The sequence below is a fragment of the Cyrtonyx montezumae genome, unplaced genomic scaffold, assembly GCF_038088225.1.
Source record: "Cyrtonyx montezumae isolate F1298 unplaced genomic scaffold, pur_monq_1.0 scaffold_3, whole genome shotgun sequence".
In the NCBI taxonomy this organism is placed as follows: domain Eukaryota; kingdom Metazoa; phylum Chordata; class Aves; order Galliformes; family Odontophoridae; genus Cyrtonyx; species Cyrtonyx montezumae.
Window position 1 is genome coordinate 147,317,578 of NW_027072034.1, and position 26,178 is coordinate 147,343,755.

At 48.0% G+C, this 26,178-nt stretch overlaps 1 protein-coding gene across 1 annotated transcript in view; it reads left to right on the top strand.

Annotated features, from left to right (window-relative positions):
- Positions 1–26,178, top strand: part of LAMB1 (laminin subunit beta 1) — a 40,648-nt gene that overhangs the window by 6,895 nt on the left and 7,575 nt on the right. The window contains exons 7-25 of the mRNA XM_065743598.1: positions 692–894; positions 2,196–2,316; positions 2,487–2,675; positions 2,921–3,100; positions 4,642–4,754; positions 5,656–5,735; positions 7,395–7,530; positions 9,657–9,815; positions 10,526–10,653; positions 11,164–11,287; positions 11,764–11,968; positions 12,094–12,237; positions 12,325–12,556; positions 13,633–13,796; positions 13,925–14,149; positions 14,714–14,931; positions 15,650–15,746; positions 23,228–23,597; positions 25,122–25,306. Of these exons, the coding sequence (XP_065599670.1) occupies positions 692–894; positions 2,196–2,316; positions 2,487–2,675; positions 2,921–3,100; positions 4,642–4,754; positions 5,656–5,735; positions 7,395–7,530; positions 9,657–9,815; positions 10,526–10,653; positions 11,164–11,287; positions 11,764–11,968; positions 12,094–12,237; positions 12,325–12,556; positions 13,633–13,796; positions 13,925–14,149; positions 14,714–14,931; positions 15,650–15,746; positions 23,228–23,597; positions 25,122–25,306 (3,273 nt within the window). The remainder of the gene's footprint in view (positions 1–691; positions 895–2,195; positions 2,317–2,486; positions 2,676–2,920; positions 3,101–4,641; positions 4,755–5,655; positions 5,736–7,394; positions 7,531–9,656; positions 9,816–10,525; positions 10,654–11,163; positions 11,288–11,763; positions 11,969–12,093; positions 12,238–12,324; positions 12,557–13,632; positions 13,797–13,924; positions 14,150–14,713; positions 14,932–15,649; positions 15,747–23,227; positions 23,598–25,121; positions 25,307–26,178) is intronic.

Here is a 26,178-nt window from a genome sequence, read left to right on the forward strand (position 1 = left end):
GTGTATAAGAAAGAAGAATATATTTGTGCCTTAGATTTTTATTCAAAATACTCATAACTCTTTAAGCTCCAGGTCCCTGGAGCTCTCCCTTCCCCCTGCTGTCTCTGTCTTACACTTTAAACCCCAGTGTGTCTAGAGAAGCAGTGAGTCGACTGGTGGGGACTGGTGTACATGCCTCTAATACTTGTGCTTAGAAAATCATAGGTTCATAGGTACATTAGGTTGGAAAGGACCTACAAGATCATCTAGTCCAACCATCCTCCTATCACTATCCCTACCCAACTACTAAATCAAATCCCTTAGCACCTCATCTAAATGCTTCTTGAACAGCGCTAGGGATGGTGCCTCAACCACCTCCCTAGGCAGGCCATTCCAGTGCCTGACCACTCTTTCAGAGAAAAAATGTTTCCTCAGGTCTAATCTAAATCTTGTGTCTGTGTATAGTAAAACAGGCTAGTATTTTTAATTAAGATTAAACTAACTTACACAGTATCAGTCTGCAGAAAGTTACTATAATTTTTAGAAGTTGGGAATGAGAAGCGATATGATATGTAATATATAAGAGCTGAAATTAAACCTGATCTGATCTGCCCGTAGGAAGTGTGTTTGGGAAGTCACTGCTGGCTTCCTCCCATTCAATTCAGTATCTGGTAAATAACTCTGAAACATGTTTTTCTGGTGTCCCCTGCAGACCTGTTGAAGATCACAAATCTGAGAGTCAAATTCACCAAGCTGCACACACTGGGAGACAACCTCCTGGATTCGAGGATGGAGATCAGAGAGAAGTACTACTACGCCATCTATGACATGGTGGTGCGCGGGAACTGCTTCTGCTACGGCCATGCCAGCGAGTGTGCGCCGGTGGAGGGCTTCAGCGAAGAAGTGGAAGGGATGGTGAATATTCCCACTTTTCTCCGCGTAGCTATTCCTGATTCTTGGCTTTGTTTGTTTTTTTTTTTCTTTTTTTATTGTTTTAAAGCAATACAGAAACAATGAGGTGAAAATGTGGCAGGAGAAATTTGAGTCCCTCTCCACCTTTCCAACAAGAAAACCACTGAAATCATTCTTTAACAGCAAACCTATGTCTGTTGTTAGTGGCATTAATCAAGTACAGAGAGCTCAGATTCAGTGAAATACTTTTAGCATTCATTTTCTAATTATATTTAAGAGCTGATGAAATTAAAAGGCAGGAAGGCAGAAAGGGAGTGTTTCTGTAAGGGGCAGGAGATAACGTGTGTCTTAACTTTGTTGCCCTAAAACTGAAGTAAAGAGTGGCCTTAAAGAAACACTTTTCATGAATCAAACAAGATCTGCATTTGTATCAGTCCTTATCAGCTGAGAAGCAATTTGCATAGTTGCAGCTCTGGTTAATGAACAACAAGCTCTGTAGGAAAATCCTACTGCCTGCCTTGTGTGCTGCTGTCTTGAGTGTCCCATCCCTTCTTGGTTCTGGGTTTCCCCATGATTTTTGTCTAATGAGCAGTAATAGCAGGTGTGTTAATGAGTGAGTTATTAACTAGATTAAAATGAAGAGGCATAGGGGAAAGCTGTGTGCTTGCCTCGGGGGCTGTGGGGTGCGAATATTCTCCATTGCTTCATGTTTTTTGCTGGGGTCTCCACCTGACAGCAATCCTTTGCCTTAGAATCATGACTCCAGTGCTGGTAGTCCCCATCACCGAAGGCAGAAGCTGTCACACCATCACTGTGTGCTCAGTGCTTGTGTATTGATGGCCTGATGGGTGAAACCCATCCAAAATGTGATGGTTATCTTTGCTTTGAGAACCAAGGTGTGGCTGCAGTGGGCTAGAACTGACGTGCTGATACAACTTGATGCATGTTAATATCTAATTAACAGCTAATAAACAGCTAATTACTAGCTCTAAGAGGCTTTTGTGATTATTTAGGTGGAACTATGTTCTCCTTGGTTGTGCCTGTAAGCATTTATTCATGCATAAGTTCCAGCAAGAGAAGGACAGGTTTGTTAGCAGGACATTCTTAACCTAAGCAGGCAAGGGACACTTCTGTGGCCCTTCATTTCCACTTACCTGCATTATATACATTATATACTCCACAAGTATTTCCACTAGGTGCATTTTGAGTGAATTGGAGGAGCACGCTTTTTTCTCCACTCTCCCTAATTCCTCCAATAACCATTCCTCCAATTTTTTATGCATATATTTTTATTTCAATGACAGGTCCACGGGCACTGCATGTGCAGGCATAATACCAAGGGCTTGAACTGTGAGCAGTGCTTGGACTTCTACCATGACTTACCTTGGCGACCTGCCGAAGGCCGCAATAGTAACGCATGCAAAAGTGAGTTTGGGTAAAATGGAAATCTGAAGCCTGGTGTTGCTTGCTTTTAGCAGTATGCATTTTTGTGTGAGCAACTTGTGCAATTTTTGCCGATGTGTGAAGTTCGGCACGTTCTTCAGTTGACTTACCTTGTCTGAGGCGACTCTCTTTGATTTTCATCTTTGTCACAGAGTGTAATTGCAATGGCCACTCCACACAGTGCCACTTCGACATGGCCGTGTACATGGCGACAGGAAACACCAGTGGGGGGGTGTGCGACGACTGCCAGCACAACACAGTGGGACACAACTGCGAGCAGTGCAAGCCTTTCTACTTCCAGCACCCGGAGAGAGACCTGCGGGACCCTGACGTCTGCGAGCGTAAGGGCAGCCTTGTGCCTGGTGGGGTGCATGTGGGGCCTGGCTGTGGTCTTCAGGGCTTGCTGTGGGAGATTTTTCTCTTCAAGAATCTGCAGGTGTATTTGGTGGCTTCATGCTCAACTTGTGTCGTCGCTACTCCTTGTGGTAACTGTACTCTACGCAGCAGCTATTTAAATTACTCAGTGTGAGGCTTGACCTTTTCTGTTGTGGCAGTCGACATAATGTCTGTAATGCTTCCTTCTTAGCTTGTAATTGTGACCCAGCTGGCTCCCAAAATGGTGGCATATGCGATCGCTACACTGACTTCTCTACGGGCCTCATTGCTGGCCAGTGCCGCTGTAAATTATTCGTCGAGGGGGAGCGTTGTGATCTCTGCAAAGAAGGTTTCTATGGCCTGAGTGCCGATGACCCAGCGGGCTGTCAGTGTGAGTAAAAACATATGTTCCTTTATGTGGGATCAAAAGCTCTTTGAGGTGCTGCTAGCCCTGGGAGAGGGTGGTTTTGTGGGGTGTTTTTTCTTTTCCTTTGTTTCATGCTTTGCTAAAGGAAAAACATTCTTGTAGATGTGCTGTAGCTTGGAGTCCACTCTCTTCTAAAACTCATCTCCCCAGCTGATCCTGGCGAATACATGCTGTGGAAATAGCAGAGTCCTCTCTGCTTCTTTTTAAGTCTCTAAGACACAGGAGTTATACTGGGATGGCTGGTGGGCAAAGCATGCAATTAATCTCTGACCTGGGAAATGACCTTTTCTCCTAAGGAAACTGGCAGCCCGTGGTGTGGACAGGTTCACTCTTCTCTGGGTGGAGAACTGGCTGGAGGGCCGTGCCCAGAGGGTAGTGGTTAATGGAGTTAAGTCCAGCTGGCGTCCTGTAACGAGTGGTGTCCCCCAAGGGTCAGTTTTGGGGCCCATCTTGTTTAATATCTTTATTGATGACCTAGATGAGGGAATTGAGTGTACCCTCAGTAAGTTTGCAGATGACACAAAGCTGGGAGGATGTGTCAAACTGCCTGAGGGTAGGGAGGCCCTTCAGAGGGATTTGGATAGGCTGAACAGCTGGGCTGAGCAAAATGGGATGAGGTTCAATAAGACCAAGTGCCGGGTCCTGCACTTTGGCCACAATAACCCCATGCAATGCTATAGGCTTGGGGCAGAATGGCTTGAAGAATGTAGAGAGGAAAAGGACCTGGGGGTGTTGGTTGATGCTCGGCTCAACATGAGCCGGCAGTGTGCACAGGTGGCTAAGAAGGCCAACAGCATCCTGGCCTGTATTAGAAATAGTGTAGCCAGCAGGAGCAGGGAGGTGATCATCCCCCTGTACTCAGCTCTGGTACGGCCGCACCTCGAGTACTGTGTTCAGTTTTGGGCCCCTCACTACAAGAAGGACATTGAGGCCCTGGAGCGTGTTCAGAGAAGGGCAACAAAACTGGTGAGGGGCCTGGAGCACAAGTCTTATGAGGAGCGGCTGAGGGAGCTGGGATTGTTTAGTCTGGAGAAGAGGAGGCTCAGAGGAGACCTTATAGCACTCTACCACTTCCTGAAGGGGGGTTGTGGTGAGGAGGGGGTAGGCCTCTTCTCCCTGATAAGTAATGACAGGACGAGAGGGAATGGCCACAAGTTGCGCCAGGGAAGATTTAGATTAGACCTCAGGAAGCATTTCTTTTCTGAAAGAGTGGTCAGGCACTGGAATGGCCTGCCTAGGGAGGTGGTTGAGGCACCATCCCTAGCGCTGTTCAAGAAGCGTTTAGATGAGGTGCTTAAGGAGTTAATTTAGTAGTTGGGTAGAGATAGTGATAGGAGGATGGTTGGACTAGATGATCTTATAGGTCCTTTCCAACCTTATGAACTTATGAACTTATGAACTTATGAACTTATGAAATGAGGGGAAGCTTTAATATAAATATTTAAATTGGATACTGTAGCTGAAATCCTGTGTTTTGACCTGCCTGTTTGTATTTCCCTATCCAGCTTGTGCATGTAATCCTCTGGGTACCCATCCCGGAGGGAATCCTTGTGATTCAGAGACAGGAAACTGCTATTGTAAGCGCCTGGTGACAGGAAAGCAGTGCAATCAGTGCCTGGTAAGTAGATTATTGTAAGAATAATGAGGAGACACCGGTGTGAGTGATGTTAGCAAACTGACACCTGGTGTGTGAGCTGAGTGGGCACCTCAAGATATTGGGAGCTGTGTTATGGGGTGGGGAATGTGTGCTGGGGGTGAGTTGGGGCAGGTGAGAGCATCTGGAAATTAATTCCTGTTACTACGGTGTGTCCAAGGAGTAAGATATTAGGGTAACTATTGTGGTTGCTCTGTGAAAATGTGTGTCCGGGGTAGTTCTGCCTGAGCCCTTGTTGGAGCAAAAGATAAAATGGACTGAGAAGCAAAAGATAAGATTTTCTGTACTGGCCATTTTTTAGACAGGGATTAATTGCTACACATACATTTCCATACAGTGTTTGTGTGTGCTGGAGTGTTATAGAAACAAGCTGTCAAATAAAGGGATATGTTTGTATAAACACTGACAGGCTCTCTTATCTGACAGTAAACTGGAAAAGCTAAACAAGGCTGTCTGTCTTTCTTTCCACTGAGCAAGCCACAGAGGAACAGCCTTACACAGTCATAGCCCTGCACAAAGCCCTGCTGGACTGTATCTTCTCTCTGCTTGGGTGCAGTGAGCTGGACTGCAGTTCTGAAGCCCTTGTGGGTTGGCAGCTGGCACCCCGACTAGTTTAAACAGTGCAGGAGTGAAACAGAGGAGATGGAGTATGTTGCAAGTTATTTTTTTAAAGTTTGGTAGAAAAGTGGTGTTATTTCTCAAGCTCCTGGGCCAATTGGAAGAATGGAGGAGAGCAGATGGAGAAGTTTTGTTGGTGATTGTGGCTTTTCAAGGGGCCAGCAAGGGGTGGCTCATATTGTGTACCACATTTTGTGGTTGTGGGGTGGATGTGGTTACACCATCTATGTGATGTCTCCTCCTGCAGCCTGAGCACTGGGGCCTGAGCAATGACATGGATGGATGTCGGCCCTGCGACTGCGACCAGGGAGGAGCACTGCACAACAAGTGAGTCCCCTCTCCTGTTATCATTTTCATTTTCAAACACAACACCTTTGTATTTTCTAGAGGGCAGTGTTTGAGATGATCTTTTTGCTCATGTGTGGAAAGTGGCAGATCTTGATTGCTGCAGTGGGTGGTAGAGACACCTGTGCTGAGCTCGCTCTTGCTTTGACCTGCACACTGACCCTTTAGGGAGTCTGTCTGTATGTCCATCAGTGCTGGAGAATCATGCCAGCAGTGCAGTACTGCTGCATTGCTCCTTTGGTGCTGCATGGGGCATGCAGGACTGCACATGTCTGTTAGGAAATGGTGGCTATTCAGAGAGAAACTTGGGTTTTGGAGATGCATCCATTGGTAAGAGTATAGGAAGTCTTGGCTTAAATACCAGTTGGCTCAGGGATTTCAGGTAACCAGACCACTCCTCTCTTCAGAGCAGCTTCCCCTGCATTGAGTGCATGGCTTTTCAACAGTGACATATTCCTTTGCTCTCTTTCATTTTTACTTCCCTCCACAAACCCTTTGAAATAGCTTGCTTTTGTCTGAATGAGCACCAGTTTCCTGAGGAAGTGGATTGATGCCACTCTCCTGGGCTTGCTCCCCTCTACTGCCTGGTTGCTGCTACCTGCAACACCTGGGCAGCCACACCTTGCCCCTAACTTATCTCCTTATGAAGTGCAGAGGTTGCAGCTTGGGTACTGGAGCTGTTAACATTCCCAAAGGGGAAATTTCCCAGCTTCCCTTCTGAAGCACTTTGGCATCTGAAAGCAAAGACTGTTGAAGTGTATCTCTATAATTTCAAAACTGATTTCAGGTAAAAACTAATTCAGCCTGGGCTTAAAAAAAACTGGAGATTTTCCATGGAAACACAGAGGATTTTGATTTTAGAATAAGTTTCTATATTAAATTGAAATTTAAGGAAAGAGACATTTTTATTGGACCAAGAAACCTTCCTATGAAAAAGTATGACCAGATCCCCTCACGAATAAAATCTACCCCTGAGTTCTTCATAACTCGGATCAGACACTGGGAACAGTGAAGCTGCAAAAGGTCATTTTAGAATAAAGCTGTACTGAGAAAATGTCTTGCTACAAAGGGAATGGACAGACCTTCTCCAACCCCCGGCAAAGGCTCAGTCTGTCCAACGTCTTTGTGTCCATCCAAATCTGAATAAGCTGTGTGTGGTTCTGCCCTGAGCAGAGCTGCCTGTGGGCAGCCTCTTGGGCTGTGCTTTGCCAAGTACAAGAGCAGCTCAGCATCCCAGGCATGCAGAGTCGTGCATGTTCTTGCTCTGCCCAAGCCCAAATGAGTAGACAGCTGCGTGCATGGGCTGCAAGCATGGGCTCACAGGACCGACTTGACTTTTGGCTGTGTATGGCTGTGTAAGCAAGCAAAGCTCTCCCAGAACTGCTGTGTGGCCCCAGGGATCTGCTGCATCTGTAGCATTCAATCCTTTTGGTATCTAAACAGAGGAAACCACATGCAAGCTGTCTGTTGGAAATGATCCTGGTCTGTGCTCACTCCCCGCCTGTGCCCAGGAGCACAGCTGGAGTGAGCCATGGCTGTGCCTGGGACCAGGCAGATGTTCAGTCAGCGCAGCTGAGCCAGCTCTAGCAGCATCCTGTCGTGGCCAAGCTGTGCTATACATTCACTGCTTTTCCATTTTAGCTGCTCAAGTGAATCTGGCCAGTGTGAGTGCCGGCCCCACATGTTCGGACGTCAGTGCAACCAAGTGGAGCCTGGATATTACTTCATCTCACTTGACCACTACATCTTCGAGGCTGAGGAAGCCAACCTGGGTCCTGTGAGTAGCAGCTGGAGTGTGCTGATCTGTGGGAAAGTTCTGTTTCGCAATTTGGGTGTTGGAAAGAGGCTGTTTTATAACGTGAGTGTTGCGCAAAGACAATGTGGAAACATTCCAGATGGAGTTCTGTCAGGGCACTGTCCGTTCCTCCCTGTTCAGTTGTATCAATAAATAATGTAGTATTTTGGAGGAGGAAACTGACATTTTCCTTTTTTAATCTGTTTCTTTGATCGTGGCTATATAGTTCATTTTCTGTCTGCATCCTTCTTCTTACCCATTGCATATGCACCCACTTCTCTTTGCCCTCGTGCCTCGAGTGTGGTGGGACACCGATGCTGAATTTTCCTCTTGGTATCACTGACACCTGGAGGGAGCAGCGCACACATTCAAGCTGTGTGATTTAGAGTTTCTGTACATCAGTGACATTTTTTAAAATAATGGCTACATACATGGTTAATTGTGCAAAAAATTGACTTGTAAGTGAGGCTATCTCCAGTTTGTTTTACTCGTGAGATACATCAGGCTCTCTGTCTTCTTCCAATCCCTGAGCACACAGCCTTGCTTTTAATTCATTTACAGAGGCTAGATGATTACATCAATTACTTTTGCCTCAAGCAAGGAGAAGAGACATGAGATAATGATTGCTCTGAGGCACCAGATCCTAGACAGCCTGGGGCACTATTTCCCAATTTATTTGTTTCAGGCAGAAAGTCAGGTTTCAAGCCAGGGCAGAGCATTTTGCCTGCTAGATATCTGTGCTAGATAGCATAGAGCAGAGCTTGGCCAGCAGCAGGGTGTGCTTGCTGGTGCGTGTTTGGGTGCATTTGTGTCTGCCCAGCTGGAGGGGCGGTGCTGGTGGTTCCAGGTAATTGGGGCAAGGAGCTCACCTTGAAAAGCTGCCTTGCCAAGCTGGGAGGTGAGCCGTTGCTTTCCTCTGCAAACGTGCAGAACAAGCCATTTTAAGCAATGCTGATATTGAGGAAATAAAACTTAGTTATTAATCTGGTGGCAGAATAAGATCTGAATGTGCAGGTAGGGACCTGGCACAAGACAAAACAAAATAGCATGGAGTTGTAGGAGTTTTCAGGCAGTGACAAGTCCCCGTGCACAATCCCTGCATGCTCTCACGTTCTGCCTGCAATCCTTTGTGTGAGCTCCGTCCCTTTGTTCAAAGCCAGAGGGTAATAATTTATAGCTTGGTTCGCTTCAAAGGGTGTGAGAATACATGAAGTGACATCCTGGTGTGACAGATATATTGTCATTTCCTTTCATTTTATCCCTTTCTACTGAAGCAGCTTTCATAGGAATGTGCAGGATGTTGTTTTATAGCAAGAACTATTTGTGGATGCAGATATATTTGAAACAGGAAATTTGAACATCACAGGTTTCCACTTTCTGTGAACTTTTTCCTTTTCTTTGCTTAATATAAAGAGAAACATAAAAAACTGACAGACAGAAAGAAGTAGCCAGCATCAACTTGGATGTTTAATGTCTAGAAATGTTTAGGATCTCTGTTACTTAGTGAATACCCTATTAATGATAACCATGACTTGCTTTCAGATGTTATCCTGAGGAGTGGTTTGGTTTGGCCTGGTCCAATGTAATCAGGAAGCAATTATCACTCAGCCTGGGAGTTACCAGAGCAGTTCTGTGCCACTGCAGTAAATCCTACCACTAAAGATGCAGTGAGGAGGTTATCTCACAATCCAGTTATATCCTGCATTGGTGCAAATTGTGCCTCTATGTAGGATGAACTAGGTGCTGTAGGTGGTCAGCGAGTTACTCCCAGCAAGATTTTAGATTTTATTACTGTCTGTAACAGAGAAGTGGATGCAGACTTGTGTGGGGTTGTTTTATCTTTCTTTCTGTTAATGCACTGTCATATGGAAGATGTCACTGTCCATGACAGGGAGTTGGAACTGGATGATCTTTAAGGCCAACTCCCAACCATTTTGTGAATGGAAAGGCAGTGGTGTGCATGCACATGTTTTAAGAGAACTTGTGTTCTCTGGGATGCAAATGATGTGGCAGTCCAGAAGTAATCCATCAGGACAACTCCGTGTGCCCCAGTGGGGCTCACAAACTCCATGTACTGGTACTGAAAGCTCCCTTTCCTGTTTCTTTAGGGAGTAAATATAATTGAGCGCCAACCTACACAGGACCGCACGCCATCGTGGACAGGCGTAGGATTTGTGAGGGTCCCTGAGGGGGCATACCTGGAATTCTACATCGACAATATCCCATACTCCATGGAGTATGACATCGTGATCCGCTACGAGCCCCAGGTGGGTCACTGCCCTCTGACACCTGCTTGAAATGCCAGTGGGAGCCCAGGGATTCCTGGAAGCATCAGGACTCAGATGAGGATGGGAGCTTAGTTAAGTGTTTGACGTGCAAATCACTGTCCCTGGTATTATTAACTTTACTGTTTTATTCAGTACTATTGTTGTGTGATGCAGCAGCTATTTAATAAGCAAATTAAAAAGTGACAAGTTGCCTCAGGACAGATTAGAATAAGAATTTGATATCAGCCAGACAGACTTGCAATGGGTAGAAATGCTGTTATGCATGTAGGAGACAAATCATCCATCTCGGACGTTGAACACCTGGCTGCCAAGAGTTTATGAGCAGTTGTTTTCAGCTGTGGGTAATTCACAGCAGAAGGGAGGTCAAGAGAAATACCCACCCTAAAAGATGATCCTTACCTAAAGTTTGGCAGCAGAAATGCTGGCTCACGTCTGGTATGCAGAAGTGAGGGGGAGCAGAGGTTGACATTACCCACCCACTCACCTACACACACACACACACACACAGGTATTGTACTCTGAGTTGTGGTTTTTTAGGATGGAGAGGGAGTGGTGCACAGGAGAAGGCTGGAGCTCTTGCCTCTCCTGGTCTCAGCCCTATCCCACAGCTGGATGCCCCAGTGGTGCTGGCACTGCTGGCCCTTCCTCTCTGCAGCTGTTCCCTTAATGTTAATGTTTTTCTTCACCAGTTGCCGGATCAGTGGGAAAAAGCTGTGGTCACTGTGTCACGCCCAGGCAAGATTCCTGCAGGTAGCCGGTGTGGCAACACAGTTCCTGATGATGATAATCAGGTTGTCTCACTGCCACCTGGCTCCAGGTTAGTATAACTGAGTAGACCGAAACCAGAAAGGCCAGGTAGCAAACTGTCCAAAACCAGGCAGCAGCTGTGAGGCATCTGTTTCTTTGTACCTTCCCCTGCAGATTGGAATGAATTTGTCAAAGCAATCTCAGTGCATCTGAAGCAGAGTTGTCGTGTTTTCAGCTTACTGTGACCTCTGTGAAAATGAAATCTAATTTCCAGTGCGTTATAAAAAATGAATTTAGTATTCTGTCTGTAGTCTCAAAGCTTTTAAGTTTTTTCCTGTTGTCTGAAAAGAAATGTTGTTTGCACAACCTGCGAGTGGACATCACTATTACTCTTCACCTTACTGATAAGCTTTCCGGTTCTGACTCGCACAAACCTCCAAAACACCTCCTTCACATTGTAGCTTTTGTTCTGCCCGTTCTTGGCTGCTCGCCATTATCTCAATTGCTTTATGGGGGACACCTGAAATGCTTTACTGTGCTGGGTGTTTCAAGTGAGAAGTTTTTCCTGTTCCCAATCCAGATATGTTGTTCTCTCACGGCCAGTCTGCTTTGAGAAGGGGCTGAACTACACCATCCGCCTGGAGCTGTCCCAGTACTCCTTGGTGGATTCTGAGATGGAGAACCCCTACACACTCATCGACTCTGTGAGCAGAAATTTCCTGGGGGATGCCCTACTGTTTCTAAAATCCTGAAAGTTAGCATTTCTTTTGGGCTGCATCTAAATCCAGAGTGCTGTTACATGAAGTTGTTGCTTGAGGCTGAATCCAGTTCTTAAACAGATTTCTTCAGGCTTAAAGCGTGCGTATTGCATTTCCGTGCACACAGGCTTTGGTTGTCTTCTACTGGACCACAGAGCCAGACTTTTTCAGTGCAGCATATGTTGGGAATATCATACTCTTTCTTCTGAATGGATAGAATTGGTAGATACTAAAACTGTGCCATGAAAAGAGTGTAATAGTTCTGTATAACCATTCTGTCACTTTCCTTTCAAGTTCTGTCTAGCTATTTGTTTTTTGGTCAAAAAAGCCTAACAGGAAGTGGAATAGTAGCATATTTTCACAGTTTTGGTGGAATCTATTTATAAATAGTGACATATTGCCACTGTGAAATCCTCGTACAGCTTGTCCTCATGCCATACTGCAAATCGCTGGACATATTCACAGTGGGAGGCTCAGGTGAAGACGTGGTCACCAACAGCGCTTGGGAAACATTCCAGAGATACCGGTGTCTGGAGAACAGCAGGAGCGTTGTGAAAACCCCAATGACAGATGTCTGCAAGAACATCATATTCAGCATTTCTGCACTACTGCATGAGACCGCCTTATGTATGTAACTACCTACTTACAAAGCAGCCTGGAAGCTTGGTGGTGCTTCAGGGTGTGTGCAGGGATCGTGGGGGGTGTGTCCTTTGCCATGATGCTCACTGCCCTCTGTGCTTCTCTCTGCCCAGCCTGCCAGTGTGACCCCCAGGGCTCGCTGAGCTCGGTGTGCGACCCCAGCGGAGGGCAGTGCCAGTGCCGTCCCAACGTGGTTGGAAGACAGTGCGACAGATGCGCCCCTGGCACCTTCGGATTTGGGCCGAGTGGATGCAGGCGTATGTGAGACCGTGTGCCGTGGGCTGGGCTGCTGATGGCAGGGCACTGGCCGCCAAAATGCAGCCCCTTTCCTGCTCTCCTTGCAGCCTGTGAGTGTCACCTACGAGGCTCGTACAACTCATTCTGCGATGCAGAGACGGGTCAGTGCCACTGCTTCCCCGGTGTGTATGGGCGGCAGTGTGACCGCTGCCTGCCTGGATTCTGGGGCTTCCCCAGCTGCCAGCCCTGCCACTGCAACGGCCACGCTGATGACTGCAGCCCCTACACAGGGGAATGCCTGCACTGCCGGGACCACACAGCAGGCCCCAACTGCGAGAGGTACGCGTGGCCTTGGCTGGCCTGTTACAGCAGTCGCATGCCTTTGCTGTGAAATGCAGAATGTGTGGGGGAAGGTGAGTCCTTATGCCAGAGGAGGAGTGGAGGGAAGACCACACTGCCCATGGCTTCCAGTCTCCCACCTGACTTTTCCCGTTGAAATCTGCCTGAGAATCATAGAGTCATTAAGATGGGAAAAGACCTCAGAGATAATCTAGTCCAACTATCAACCCGTCACCACCACACCCACTAAAACATGTCCCTAAGTTCCTCATAGAATCAGAATGGTTTGGGTTGGAAGGGACCTTTAAAATTGCCTAGTTCCAACCCCCCTGTTATAGGCAGGGACAACTCCCACTAGACCACGTTGCTCACAGCTCCATCCAGCCTGGCATTGAATGCCTCCAGGGTGGGAACATCTATAACTTCTCTGGGCAGCCTGCTCCAGTGTCTCACCGCCCTCACAGTAAAGAATTTCTTCCTAATATCTAGTCTAAATCTGCCCTCTTCCAGTTTAAAGCAATCTACCCTTTTTTTGAAAAACTATGAGGGTGGTGACTCCACCACCTCCCTGGGCAGCCTGTTCCAGGCTGTTTCTCACTACACTTTCTGAGAAGAAGTTTCTCCTGATATCCAACCTGAACCTCTGCTAATACAACTTGGGGCCATTCCTTCTCATCTAATTGGTGTTACCTGGAAGCAGAGGCTGACCCCTGCCTCACCACAACCTCCTCCTTTCAGGTAGTTGTAGTGAGCAATAAGGTCTCCCCTGAGCCTCCTCTTCTTCAGACTGAACAATCCCAGTTCCCTGAGCTGCTCCCCATGACACCTGTGCTCCAGACCCTTCACAGTTTCGTTGACCTTCTCTGAACATGCTCCAGGGCCTCAGTGTCCTTGTAGTAGAAGCATCTAGCATGGGTCTCCTACTCTTAGTCTGGCATGAGACAGCTCATCAAAGCATTCATTGCCCAGAAGGACTGCAAGGGTCTGTATGTCCTCGGGTTCTTCACTCTCTTGCAGCTTAAATTACCCATCCCTCTGCTTGCGGTCCCCTGCATGCTGTCTACCCCATCACACAGGTGCCAGGCTGGCTACTACGGAGACCCCATCCTGGGCTCAGGTGACCACTGCCGCCCCTGCCCTTGCCCTGACGGCCCTGAGAGCGGACGCCAGTTTGCCAGTGGCTGTTACCAGGATCCAGTTACCCTGCAGGTCGTGTGTGTCTGTAGTGCAGGATACATAGGTAGGCTGTCTGTGCCTTGAGCACAATCCAGTGAGTGCCTCCTCAGCTCACAGTCCTTATTGCCATTTACGGGGCTGTGTGCTGGTGAGCTGTGATGGTAATTCATGTCGTGCTGCTTGTTCCAACAGGCAGTCGCTGTGATGAATGTGCGTCTGGCTTCTTTGGCAGCCCTGACGAGGTCGGTGGCGCCTGCCAGCCCTGCCAGTGCAACAACAACATTGACAGCACCGACCCTGAGGCCTGCGACAAGAGGACAGGAACGTGTGTCAAGTGCCTGTACCACACGGAGGGTGAAAACTGCCATCTCTGCAGGCAGGGCTACTATGGGAGCGCCCTGCAGCAGGATTGCAGAAGTGAGTGGGGAGATGCACCAAACAGCAACAGCCGCCAGAGCTCTCTGTAATTGACACGAGGCCCTTGGGGGTGGTGGGGAAATGGAATTACCTTCCTCTGGGCTTGTGTGCAGCTGTGTGTTCAGGGGGGAGGGAAGGGGCAGCGTTTGCACATGCTGAAAGGATGGGGCTTTGGACAGAGGAGGGTTTCTTGCCCTCTTGTTAGCACTCTTTGTTTTCCTCTTATCTGGAGATCATCCCTGGCAGAGTGAGATTTGGCTTTTGTTTACACAAAGATTCCTGCAGATGTGGCTGATCAGCAGGAGCCTGCCTCGGAAGCACTGTGCTCCCCTGGTGGCCCAGCACGGCCCTGCCTGCTCCTCTTCACAGCAGTGCTGGGCCTCCTTTGTAAAGGAGGGAACAATAAAAGCAGGAAGGCTGGCGGTCAGCACAGGGTCACTGTGGCCTCCAGCCACCATGGGGCAGTGGCTGTAGAAGTCGCCATCTTGGGACCCAAGGAGCGCGGGGATATCCACACCAGGGTGCCGTGCCACGCACCCAATCTGCCACCTCTTTTCTTTGCAGAGTGTGTCTGCAACTACCTGGGCACCGTGCGGGAGGACTGCGATGACGCAGAGAACTGCCGCTGTGAGGCGGCCACGGGTCAGTGCCGCTGCCTGCCCGGCGTAGTGGGGCAGACCTGCGACCGCTGCGCGCCCCACACCTGGAGGCTGGCCAGCGGCACCGGCTGCGAGCCCTGCGGCTGCGACACTGCCCGCTCCCTTGGGCCGGCCTGCAATGAGGTGAGGAGGCTGCGGGGAGACGTGATGAGTCCACCGAATACTGGTCTTGAGCCATGCAGTGTTGGAGCCATGGGTCACCTTGCTTGAATGGCAGCCGAGGGCTGTGGGATGAGGGAAGTAGGGGATAAAGTTGTCTTAGGTAGTTGCACCACGTTGTCCATCACCTCAACCTGCTGCCCAAAACCACCGGGAGTTTGATCAGAGTGCTGGGATGGCTCTCCTGTGAAGAGAGGCTGAGAGAGCTGGGGTTGTTCAGCCTGGAGAGGAGAAAGCTCTGGGGAGGCATTTTTGTGATCTTTCAATACTTACAGAAGGCCCGTGGGAGAGATGGAGAAAGGAATTTTGCCAGGGCCTATAGCAACAGGGCGGCAGGCAAAGATTTTAAGCAAAAAGATGTAGAATTAGGTTAGACATAAAGAAGAAATTATTTACTCAGAGGGTGGTGAAGCCCTGGCACAGCTGTCCAGAGAAGCTGTGGGTGCCCCATCCATGGAGGTGTTGAAGGCCAGGTGGGATGGGGCCCTGGGCAGCCTGAGCTGGGGGAATCGTTAGTGCCCGTGGTGAGTGAGCTGATCTCAGTGATATTTAAGGTCCCTTCCAGCCCAGCCCTGGCTCTGCTTGTGATGTCCACGTGTGCGACAGGTGCTGGGCCGGGGAGGGCAAGAGCCTTTGGGCTGTGGAGGCCACACTGAGGTGGCTGCATCCTTGTTCCTGGCAGTTCACAGGGCAGTGCCATTGCATGCCAGGCTTCGGAGGCCGGACCTGCCGGGAGTGCCAGGAGCTCTTCTGGGGTGACCCGAGCGTGGAGTGCCAAGGTGAGTCCACTAACACATGGTCTTCCCACCTCAGGAGAGAGGGAGGTTTGGTGGGGTCCATCTCAATGCTTTGGTCCCCTCCTGGGTCACATGTGAGATGCGGCAGAAGCCTGGAGTGGTATTCGTGTGTGTTATTGTATGTCTTATTGGACTCTTCCATACAAACAGACCTCTTTGTTTAGAAATGAGCTGTTCTCTGACATGTACTTCACAATGCTGGCAGGTAGACTAGTTTGGTTAGAAAACCCTTGTTGGGGTTTGAGAATTGATCTGGAAGCATGCTTTTGTCTTTTGATTTTATTTAGTAGAAGATTCCTGTTCCTGTTTTTGTCTCATTAGGGAGACTGGTTGAAAAAGGTATTTTATTTAGGAGATTTTCCTTTTATTTCACATGAAAACAGAACAGAGAGCAGAGACCATACAGCTAGTTAGCTGTAGCTGCATATGGGAAAACAGAGTGCCATGAAGTCGATTGTTTAGAATACTGGATTCTCTCTGTCCTTTCATTATAAACAAGTCTGGTCATTAGCTGAAGAAGAAACTTCAAACACTGTCCAGACCAGAGCAAACTTGTATCTCTGATCTGTTCAAATAGGAGTCTTTGCCAGGAGGGTTTGCAATTGATTAAGGTATTTTTTCCTGCAGGGAAGAATGTGCTTGCTGTGGTCTTTAATAAATCCTTTACAATAGGGACACCTCAGTGCCCATTATCTGAGCAGGTAGGAGGGTCACAGGTACCTGGTTAGTGCTGCAGATGAAAGAGCTGGGGAATTGTCCTGATTCCTGAGTATATATTAGATTTCTCTTTTTGGAGGCTGTGTGTATGATTTGGCCTTGCTGGCTGCTTTGTGCTGCTCCAGGGCAGTGGTTGTCTCCTGGTATCAGCTGTCTACATCAGGGTTTATTGATGGAGTCCATCTGCATACCTTATCAGCAAGATTTTGCTGCGTACCAACATTTCTGACCTCTCATCAAGTTTCTGCTGCCTTTTGAGCGTGTGGAAACCTGCTTTTAACCTTTCTGAAGTAGAAAGAGGATGTATTACTTGGAACCTATTTTTTTCCACGAAAGCAGTGCACTTTCCTTCAAATTCATTGCTCTTTCTGCTTCCAAGTGATGGCCTCTGAGGGAGCAGAATAACTCCTCACTCATTGTTCAGTCCCAGCTGGTGGAACACTGTCAGAAATGCAACCACTGCGTGGGAAGGTCGCAGCTTTCTGAGATAAGTGCTTTGCAGGAGACCTGGAAAACTGTGCTGTTAAGGGAATTACAGAGCAGTGCCCTTGGAAAGTAATTTCAGTGGGGCCTGCAGCCAAAATGAAACTGAAACTGAGGTAGAAGGGGATTTGTTGCAAGGTTGAGCCCTTGCTCAGTCCAGGCAGGAAAATGGCCATGTATTGTACAACATCTGGGAAGAAGACAGAAAGTGACATGGATTGGGAGCTGTCAGAGAACTCTGAATTTGTTGATGCAGGCACTAACTTGTGAGCATCTCCACAAAGGGATTGTCCACTGTCCTGGGCAAACAGCCTCTGCCCATAGGTGGAAATCTCAGGATACATTGCTCGAGGGATGGTAATGTCTGACCTCTTCACAAGCTGTGTTTGACCTGCTGGCACCAGTAGACAGCAGGTCCTGATGAGAAATCAGGGCTGTCCTATCCTGTGACACCCTTCTTTGTGAAGCAGGTGTTGATGAAGCAGGAGATGGGAAAGGCTAGAGGTGTCCTGGTGCTGCAGTCAGGCAAGAGGTTTTTTGCTCTTTGTCTGGGTGCTTGGATTTGCAGCCTGTGCTCCCTGCAGTGGAGGGAAAGCATCTCCTGATGTCTCCCCTCTGTCTTGTCGCTGATGGCAGTAGGGCCGGACCGTTGTGTGCATGCCTCTGTTTGGGCAACACTGCAAGCTCCTGTTACTGGGTATGGTGCCACTGCCCACAGGGAACACACACTGCAGAGCACCCTGGAGTCTGTAGGACTTGTTCTCTGCAAACTCCTTACTCCATACATAAATAAAAAGCACAATGATTTTTCATTTGATTTAACATAATGCCTGAAAACAGCATAAGAGAGGTGGAGAAGATGAGGGAAATCCCAGTGTATCTCTCAGCCTTGTGCAGGTCCCTGTGAAGTGAGCAGGAGCTGGGCTGGGGGTCAGAGCCAGCCCATTTGCAAATCTCCTCAGGCTGTTGCTTCAGCTATGGGCTGTGTGCAGCTGTGCACGCATGCACAGATCCCTGCTAAGGTAGTAAATAGTAGGATTAGAAGGATTGCAAACAAAACTGAAGTCTTCTGTGTATGCTGCTGGAACTTTTCCAAAGCCTGGCAAGCAGACTGCAGGACTGGGCATGTGGAGATCTGCTCATTGACAGAGGCTCCAGGCTGGTGGGGAGTCTCTGAGGTGAGCTGTAGCTGCCGATGTGAAGTTTATGTGCTTGATATAGTACAAAGAAATGACAATTTTAGAATCGTTAGTATTTTAATAAATTGAACAAACAGAGCACAATAGGAAAGGGCAGCATATGACATTCAAAAAAGTTAGGGTGTGCTGCTCTGTCCCCTTAACATGAAGTATAAATACATCAGTATTCTTCCATGTTGGATTTGAGTATCAGGCTTTACCATAAAATAATAGAATCTACTTGAGCTAAGATGAATAAGAGTGTTGTCTTTATTGAGCACTTATTACAGACATGGGCAGAGAGTTGACTTTCTCAGTTTTAAGTTTTTGTTGAGTACCTGGTGTTGAAATACCAGTTCATTGAGAGTTATCCCATTGTGATTTAAGATTAGGCTCCACAGGCTTATTAACGTCTGAGTCTTAAACTGGGCAACCTGTTCTAGTGCCTCACCACCCTTGCTGTTAATGACTTCTTCCTTATATCCAACCTAAATCTCTACCCTCTTAAATCTTGAAGTCATTTCCCCTTGTTCGGTCAACACAGACCCTGCTAAAGAGTCTGTCCCCTTCTTTCCTTTAGCTCCTTTTTAGATACTGAAAGGCCACTCTCAGGTCTTCCCAGAACCTTCTCTTCTCCAGGCTGAGCAGCTCCAGCTCTCAGCTTGTCCTCGTAGGAGAGGTGTTCTGTTCCTTGGATCATTTTTGTGGCTGTCCTCTTCATGTGCTCCAGCAAGTCTGTGTACTGAGAGGCAGGATCACCTCCCTTGCCCTTACACTTCGTTTGATGCAGCCCAGGATAGGGGTGACTTTCTGGGCTGAGTGCACATTGCTAGCTCATGTCCAGCTGCCATCCAGCATTACCCTCAGTGCCTTTTTCATCAGGGAGATGAGCAGATGTTTCATCTCCTTTTCTGTAAAGGAAGTCAGATGAACACTAAAGGAAATATGACTTGGAGTTTTTTCAATTTAAATTGATCTGTGGTCAAAATACTGTAATTTATGTTGGTGGTTTGCAGGAAACTGCCCTTTTGGCCCAGTCTGCTAGTGTGTTAGGATGCAGCACAGCTCTGTCAATTCTAAGCCAGGATCTTATCTTAGCCCTCGTACTGAGAATGATAATGCTGAGGAGTTAGCGATATGCTTGCACTGTGATGAGAGTCAATGGACAGTGATTCAGAAGAAATTTGCTAGCTCTGCAAAACTTTAAGCCTTACAGATTGCTGAATGGTTTTATCATAGAGCCTGAGTACCACCAGGAAATGATGCTGGGAAATCATGTTTGAACAAATCCATTGTTTTTTTTGTCATGGAGGAGTTGCACTTTTCATGCTCGCCATCCCTCATCTCAAGCAGTAAAGAAAATATGTCTGCAAAAATGGTTCCTCTTCAGCTTTGTGTAGGATCTCTTATGATGCTTGTTGGTTTCTATTGGCCTGCACTAAGGCATTAAACACCTTGACTACCCTTTGTCCAGCTGTTTCATCATCCGTTGGATCATCCCGGGTGTAGTAACAATATACTGATTCACTGCAGTTGAAATGGAAGAGAATTGCAAATACTTAAATCAGTGGGAAAGGTAACAGAGATGCCGTTTGCTTCTTTGGGATTTCTCCCCTTATGTTTCTACAAGGCCACAGTCAAACGTGTGAGTGCTAGCTTTATCTTGGAGGTCAGGAAGGAAATTGCTTGAAATGCATCTGTGAAGATAATATGAAAATTCTGGATCCCCTGTGCCTGTGTGTTCATGTGTGCACATGCTTTTGTGAGTAGATGCACGTACAGTGTTTGGTAGTCCCAAATGGCTTAGCAGCACATCTAAGTGAAGAATTTGGCTAGAAAATCTTCCTGCTGAAAATGTGACTTTATTTAAATTGGAGAATGCCACTGCAGAATGTATGACTGAGTTAAACACTCCATTAAAGAAAACAATACATCCAGTTCCAAAATGACATTTCAGAACAGAAAGCTATTGTTTGATTTAGTAAATGCTTCTTTGAAAACCTTCAAATCCTTGGCCAGTAATTTCAAAAGCTTCTTTTATTCCCCTCTATTTTCCATGGGAGGTACTTAAGTTTCCTGCTCTGCTTACCCGGGGACAGATTTGATCCGTGCCTAACACTGATCTTCAAAGCAAGCAGCCAGTCTGCATTAACTTGCAGACCTTCACCCCGGCCCTCTTCCACCCCTGTCAGCAAAAGGATAACAGTCAGCTGTTTGTCTTGGAGGCCATTTCCAACCCAAATGGGTTAGGGCATCTTAATCTCTTGTAGTGAACTCCGTGTCTTTGTGATTTTATAGTACAAAATGAATTAGTTTTTTCCAGTTTCTAGTTGCTAAAGTACTCTAGTCTAGTAGGCACAGCATTTAAAAGGAGCCTGCAGGACTAATGTTTTTCCATATTCCAAGTGAATGACATTAAGTAAAGCCATATAAAACCATCCATCACTCACAAGTGAATAATACCTGCAGGACTTATGCATCCCTAGATGTACCTGTGTTTCTTGTTTTTCTTGGGAAAAACGAGGTAGAAAACCAGGCATGTGCTAAAATGAGCCATGGTAAAACTACTCGAGTGCAATGTCAGAGTAATGAGAGTGGTGGTTAAGCCAAACTCTGAAAGAGCCAAATTGTACTCTGAGGGGTTTGACTTGACCTGTTATAGTACAACAGAAGCAAAGCTGCCATAGCAGAATATCAGGGAGCCAAGTAGGAGGTGGGTCACACAGTGGCCATAGGAATAGCTTGACATTAGTGGACGATGTGGTAGAGAAGGAAGCCTTGGTGCCAAATCCAAAATGGAGAAGAGAGCCCATAGCAATGTTTCTGTTCACCTTGTGCAGTTTTCTTGTGGGTCCCACAAAGCTCAATTTGGACGTTCCATAGAATTCGGGAACTTTGATGATCTTCCAAGTGCTGTGCTGTGTTTGGAACAAATGACTCTTTGCTGTTCATCATCTCCTCTCCCAACAGGCAGATGTAGAGTTTGAGCTGTAGCTTTGCAAGTGTGCTGGTGCTTAATATCTCCCTCCTCACGCTCAGCATTTCTGGCTGTTGAGATTCTGTAATCCACATTAGCGTGTAAATTAGCTGTATCATCAGCCTTTCCTGAACATGCAGGTATTCAGGAGTAGAATTACCAGCATTTATTTATGTATTCCACTTTAAGCAATTTAGTTCTGCACGTCAATATAGTGATCTGATTTGCCAGCAGCAAGAATTGGGGTAACTTGATCAGATCCCTGAGAAAAGCCACATGCCATTTCGCCTCTTTCAGTGCGGTGGAATGTGGACAATTCATCATTCTACTGAGAGCCTTATTAGCTGCCAGAAGGGTTAACTGACCTCCTGCAAACAGGAACTCGCCAGTTTGCCTGCAGGGAACATATCCCATGGCAGGCTGACTGCTTAAGCACTTTCGATGTAAAGTAAAAACAATCTCTTGTGTCGGGGTATAATTCAAAGAACAAAGGACCATTTTGCTCAATTGTGCAGGCAGCAGGAGTTATTTTTGTCTCTTGCCTATCATATTCACATTGTACAAGAAAGTCATTTTGCTGAGGACTGATTTGTTCTGCTTGAGGCTCTTTGTGCAGTTCTTGAACTGAAGACCACCACTGTGTTTCAAGTTGGAGCAAACAATGCCCAATCTTGAAAACAGCTTTGTTTTGCCCTTTTCCAAGGGGGCACGCGCTTGGGGTGCACAAATCGATTTATGGACTGTTTTGAGCCATGAACCTCCTTCAGGGATGCCTGGTAAATGGATGCTTGAGTGAAGGCTTTTATCACATATTGCAGCCCCAGAACGTGTGCTTGACCTGCTTCAGCTTTACGGTACTGTGATGGCAGGTAGATGACCTGCATACTTTCAGAGCCTCCTTTTAATCTTTGTGGCATCCCTTTGTGAGAGCTTTGCAGGGTGGTAGTTTTCTCTGCCATTGCTTGTGTAATTAAGGAGAAGAGGGCAAGCAGCAGCTCTGCTGCATGGAAACTGCCTCTCCTCTGCGTGCAGGGTGTGCTTTCAGAAATGACCCAGCATCACAAAGTGAGTGGAGTAACTCCACACAGTTTAGTGCTGAAGAAGTGTGTTGCTCTTCTAAAAGCTCGTTAGAAAGGGTGTTGACCAAATCTCATCACTTTAATTTATCACTCATCATGTGAATTAATTTACAAAAAATCTGTTAATGGGCCTGATTCCACCTGAAGAGTGATGAGCAGTGGGCAGGCTGTCAGCACCCAGCCTGGAGCAGGCTCCCGTCCTCCCCCTGGGCTGGGCTGCCCACAACCGCATACATCTTTTCTCATCTCTCTGCTCTGCTTCTCACTGCCTGATTTTTAGCCATCCTCTGTGTGGGTGGAACGCCAGCCCAGTGCCAGGCCCTGGGTGCTGGGGCTGCACCCCAATCCCTACACATCCCTCCCCCCGAATATTTCCCAGTGTCTGGGAGTGCACCCAAAGCCAGGCCTCAACCTTCGTGTGCGCTATGGGCTTTGAGCCCGTGGGTTGGTCCTGCTCTTCTCTGAAGTCGCCTCAGATTTTAGCACCCACAGTGTCCTGTGGAAGGGAGATCTACAGCTTAGCTCACCCCTGTAACCACCTATCTGCTGGTGTTTTATGTGGGAGGTGCAGGGGAGGTGTTTGTTTCTCAGTCTGCTGCATTCCTTGGTTACTCCCTGCTGCTGTGCTGGGGAGCCATTGACCACTTGTTTCTTGTTCCCCTTTTCTGTTTCGGTCCTGTCTTGCTCATAAACCTTCTTCTGGGTGCCTGTCTGGGATTTCTGTTCCCATCTAGGCAGCCCTTGTCCTGCTTACCCAGGTAGGAGTGAAACAGCATCTTCTGATGGCTGTCAGATGGACGCCCCAGCACTGAGAGTTGTGCCCACCCTCACGCAGTTATCGGGCAGTTTCTGAGACATGTGGATGGGGTGCTCCCACCCTGCCCCGGGGTTTCTGCCCTCCCGTCCCCGTATCCGAGCAGACACAGCCACAATCAGTTGCTAATAACCCAATAACCCACAGACCACCTCTCTCCTCATTTCACCACTTTAATATCCCCTAGCCCTCACAGTGCCCTTTCTTGCTTCCAGCGTGTGACTGCAACCCCCGTGGCATCCAGACCCCGCAGTGCGACCGCGCCACGGGGCAGTGCATCTGCAACGAGGGGGTGGAAGGACCGCGCTGCGACAAGTGCTCGCGGGGCTACTCGGGCTTCTTCCCCGACTGCGTGCCCTGCCACCAGTGCTTTGCCCTCTGGGACATCATTGTCGGCGAGCTGACCAACCGCACCCAGCAGTTCCTGGACAGGGCCAACGCCCTGAAAATCACTGGGGTGGTCGGCCCCTACCAGCAGACGCTCAGCACCCTGGAGGAGAAGCTGGGTGAAATCAAAGCCATCATCGCTCAGAACCCGGCTGCTGAGCCACTGAAGAACATTGGGAATCTCTTTGAGGAGGCGGAGTGAGTATGGTTGCAGTTAGGTGGGTAAATGCAGCTTGGGGAGGAGTGGGAACGCTGCTGGGCTGGGGCTTAGGGAGCACCTGGAGGCCACACACTGGGTTAGAGGGCACCCCGGCAGGGCACAGCATGGCCCCATTGGAGTTTCTCAGCACCCACACCAAGCACCCGTGCTGTGTGCAGAAAGCTGGCCGGAGCAGCACGGATTGCACTGGGCAGCTAATTACTGGCTGCTAATTAGCACAGAGAGCTGCTCATGCTCGCCTTCCACTCCCCCTGGGGCAAAGGACAACCACTGCTATTGTGTGAGAGAATGAAGAGGGGAGAGATTAAATTCCTGGATTTCCGCCTGTAGCCGATGGGTTGGAAACTTTGGGCTTCTTTCTGCACTCTGAGCTTGGGGTGGGGGGAGCAGCTGCTCAGTAACAGCACTTGTTCCCATTCTGCTTGGGGTCAGAGCCTGTATTTTGTTTTAGGGCTGAGCATGCTGTAGAAGGGGGTTTGTGCTTTCACAGATGGGGCAGTTTTGCAACTGCTGGAGCTTTGTGTGTTGTCAGGGGACTGCACAAAGCAAGTGGGAGGGGATCAAAGCACAAACGTCTCAATTAGGGATGGACATGTGCCCTGCAACCCCCCCTCCAGCTGGAGAGCCCCATGGGGCAACTGTGTTTGAGCTGTGTACTGAGGGAGCACCTGTGGAGCTGCTCTTCTCTAATGGGTGTGTTAGAGCTCCTCTGTGGCTGTACAGGGACGGAAGTATTGGATTTTGGAAGGCTGCTGGCAAACAGCAGCATGCTGAGCAGTTGGAGATGGAAACTGATCGCAGAGATTAAATTCTGCCCAGTTCTCTCAGCATGAGGAATTGAGGTATGGGGGGGATCACCATGGATGGGAAGAGTTTCCTGTACACGGCTCTGTTCTGCAGCAGCTCTCCCTCGCATCGTGTGGTTGCCTTTCCTTTTAGGGTTATCCCAGCAGCTGAAGCCTGCTCCTGGGTGCACTAAGGCTGTACGGGACGTTCCTTTTCCTAGAGAATGGCTGATGTGGAGGGATCTTTATAGAGGAGCTAAAAGAATCCATTGTATTAAAACCAAACCATCTAACCATTTCTCCCCCACTCTTCCTGAAGTTCAGATCTGTCCCATGAGTTCATAGTAATCAAAACTGCATTTGTAGCTGGGGGGGGGGGAAGCAAATTATGTATGGATCATAGTAGTCAACCCTGACCTATGCAGTTGCCATGGTACAAGAGCATTACACCAGTCCTCTGGAATCTGCCTCCAGTTAATCTTACACAAAGCAGCTGTTTTCTGAGCAATTTGGTGCTTTGAGTTTATAAACATGATGTAGTTTAAAAAGTAGTTTTGTTTGATAAAGGAAACAAAGCAGCATTCTAGGTAGGCATGTCGTTACAAGGGAGGACAGGCCCTGCCATGGGAGCAGCATGGCACGGCTCTAACCATTGCTGCTCTGTACTGAGCCTTGCAGCCCTTCTTCTCCACTAACTGCTGCTCCTCTGTTCTACAGCAAGCTGACAGCTGATGTAACTGTTAAAATAGCGGATATAGAAGCAAGCCTATCCACCTTAGCAGAGAAGAGCAATAGTACTGATGCTGACCTGAGTGCACTGGAGACAGATGCCAGAAGCCTGGACCGTGTCGTGAAGGAGCTGGCAGAACAGCTAGAGTTCATCAAGATCTCTGATGTTCGGGGTAAGTGTCACACGAAGGGGGAGAAAGCAGTGGGGTGTCTGAAGATTTAATTAGTGCATGGTTTAAAATTGCAGGTTAATCTTCTAACATGTAATGAAACTTGGTTCTTAGAGGGCAGCTTCTCACTGTGCATTAGCAGAGTTGCTGATGCAGCAGGAGTTCTGTTCTGCCCCCCTCACTCCTTCCCTCTCTCCTCTGTGCATTGCAGTGCTGGCTCAAGTTCCTAGGGCACCAGAACTTCAGAGACTTTGTAATTAAATAGATTTTAGATTGGGGCACAACAGTTGGAAGTGAAGCAGATTCCAGAATACACATGTACCTTTCATTTGCTCTCCCTAGGCTAAGTAAGTTCTGTTTGGAAAAACTCCCTGGCCCTTTGTGATAGGAGCACACCACGAGAGCCCAGTTCTTCCTAGGCAAGCAAACCTTTGTGGCTGCCGGGATGGTGCCATGCTTCCATCACAGTCAGTTTGCTGAGAGAGGCAGGCCACCGAATGCTGGGGAGGTTTTGAAAGCTGACCTAATTCCAACTCAAAGCATTTATTTAGTTTTTAATTTCCTGCTTTGAAGGAAGTCTGAGGTTGTTTCCAATGAATGTAGGATTTCAAAGAATGAGGCAGTAAGGTTGTAGGAACTGGGAAGTACCTGGCTTGTGGCACTGCGTGGAGGAGAACTGCCCTGAGGTGCAGTGTGGCTGCTGCTGCGAGGTCCCTGGTGGAGGCCCTCCCGGGGCCTCTCCAGCAGTTGGCCAAAATGAACTCTTCCATAAATCTGAATCTTTCATCGAGGAGTTGTTTCTTGGGAGAGCTCTGAGCAGCTTCCAAGCAGTGACTCCATACCCCAGACATCTATGCAACAAGAACTGATGGCAT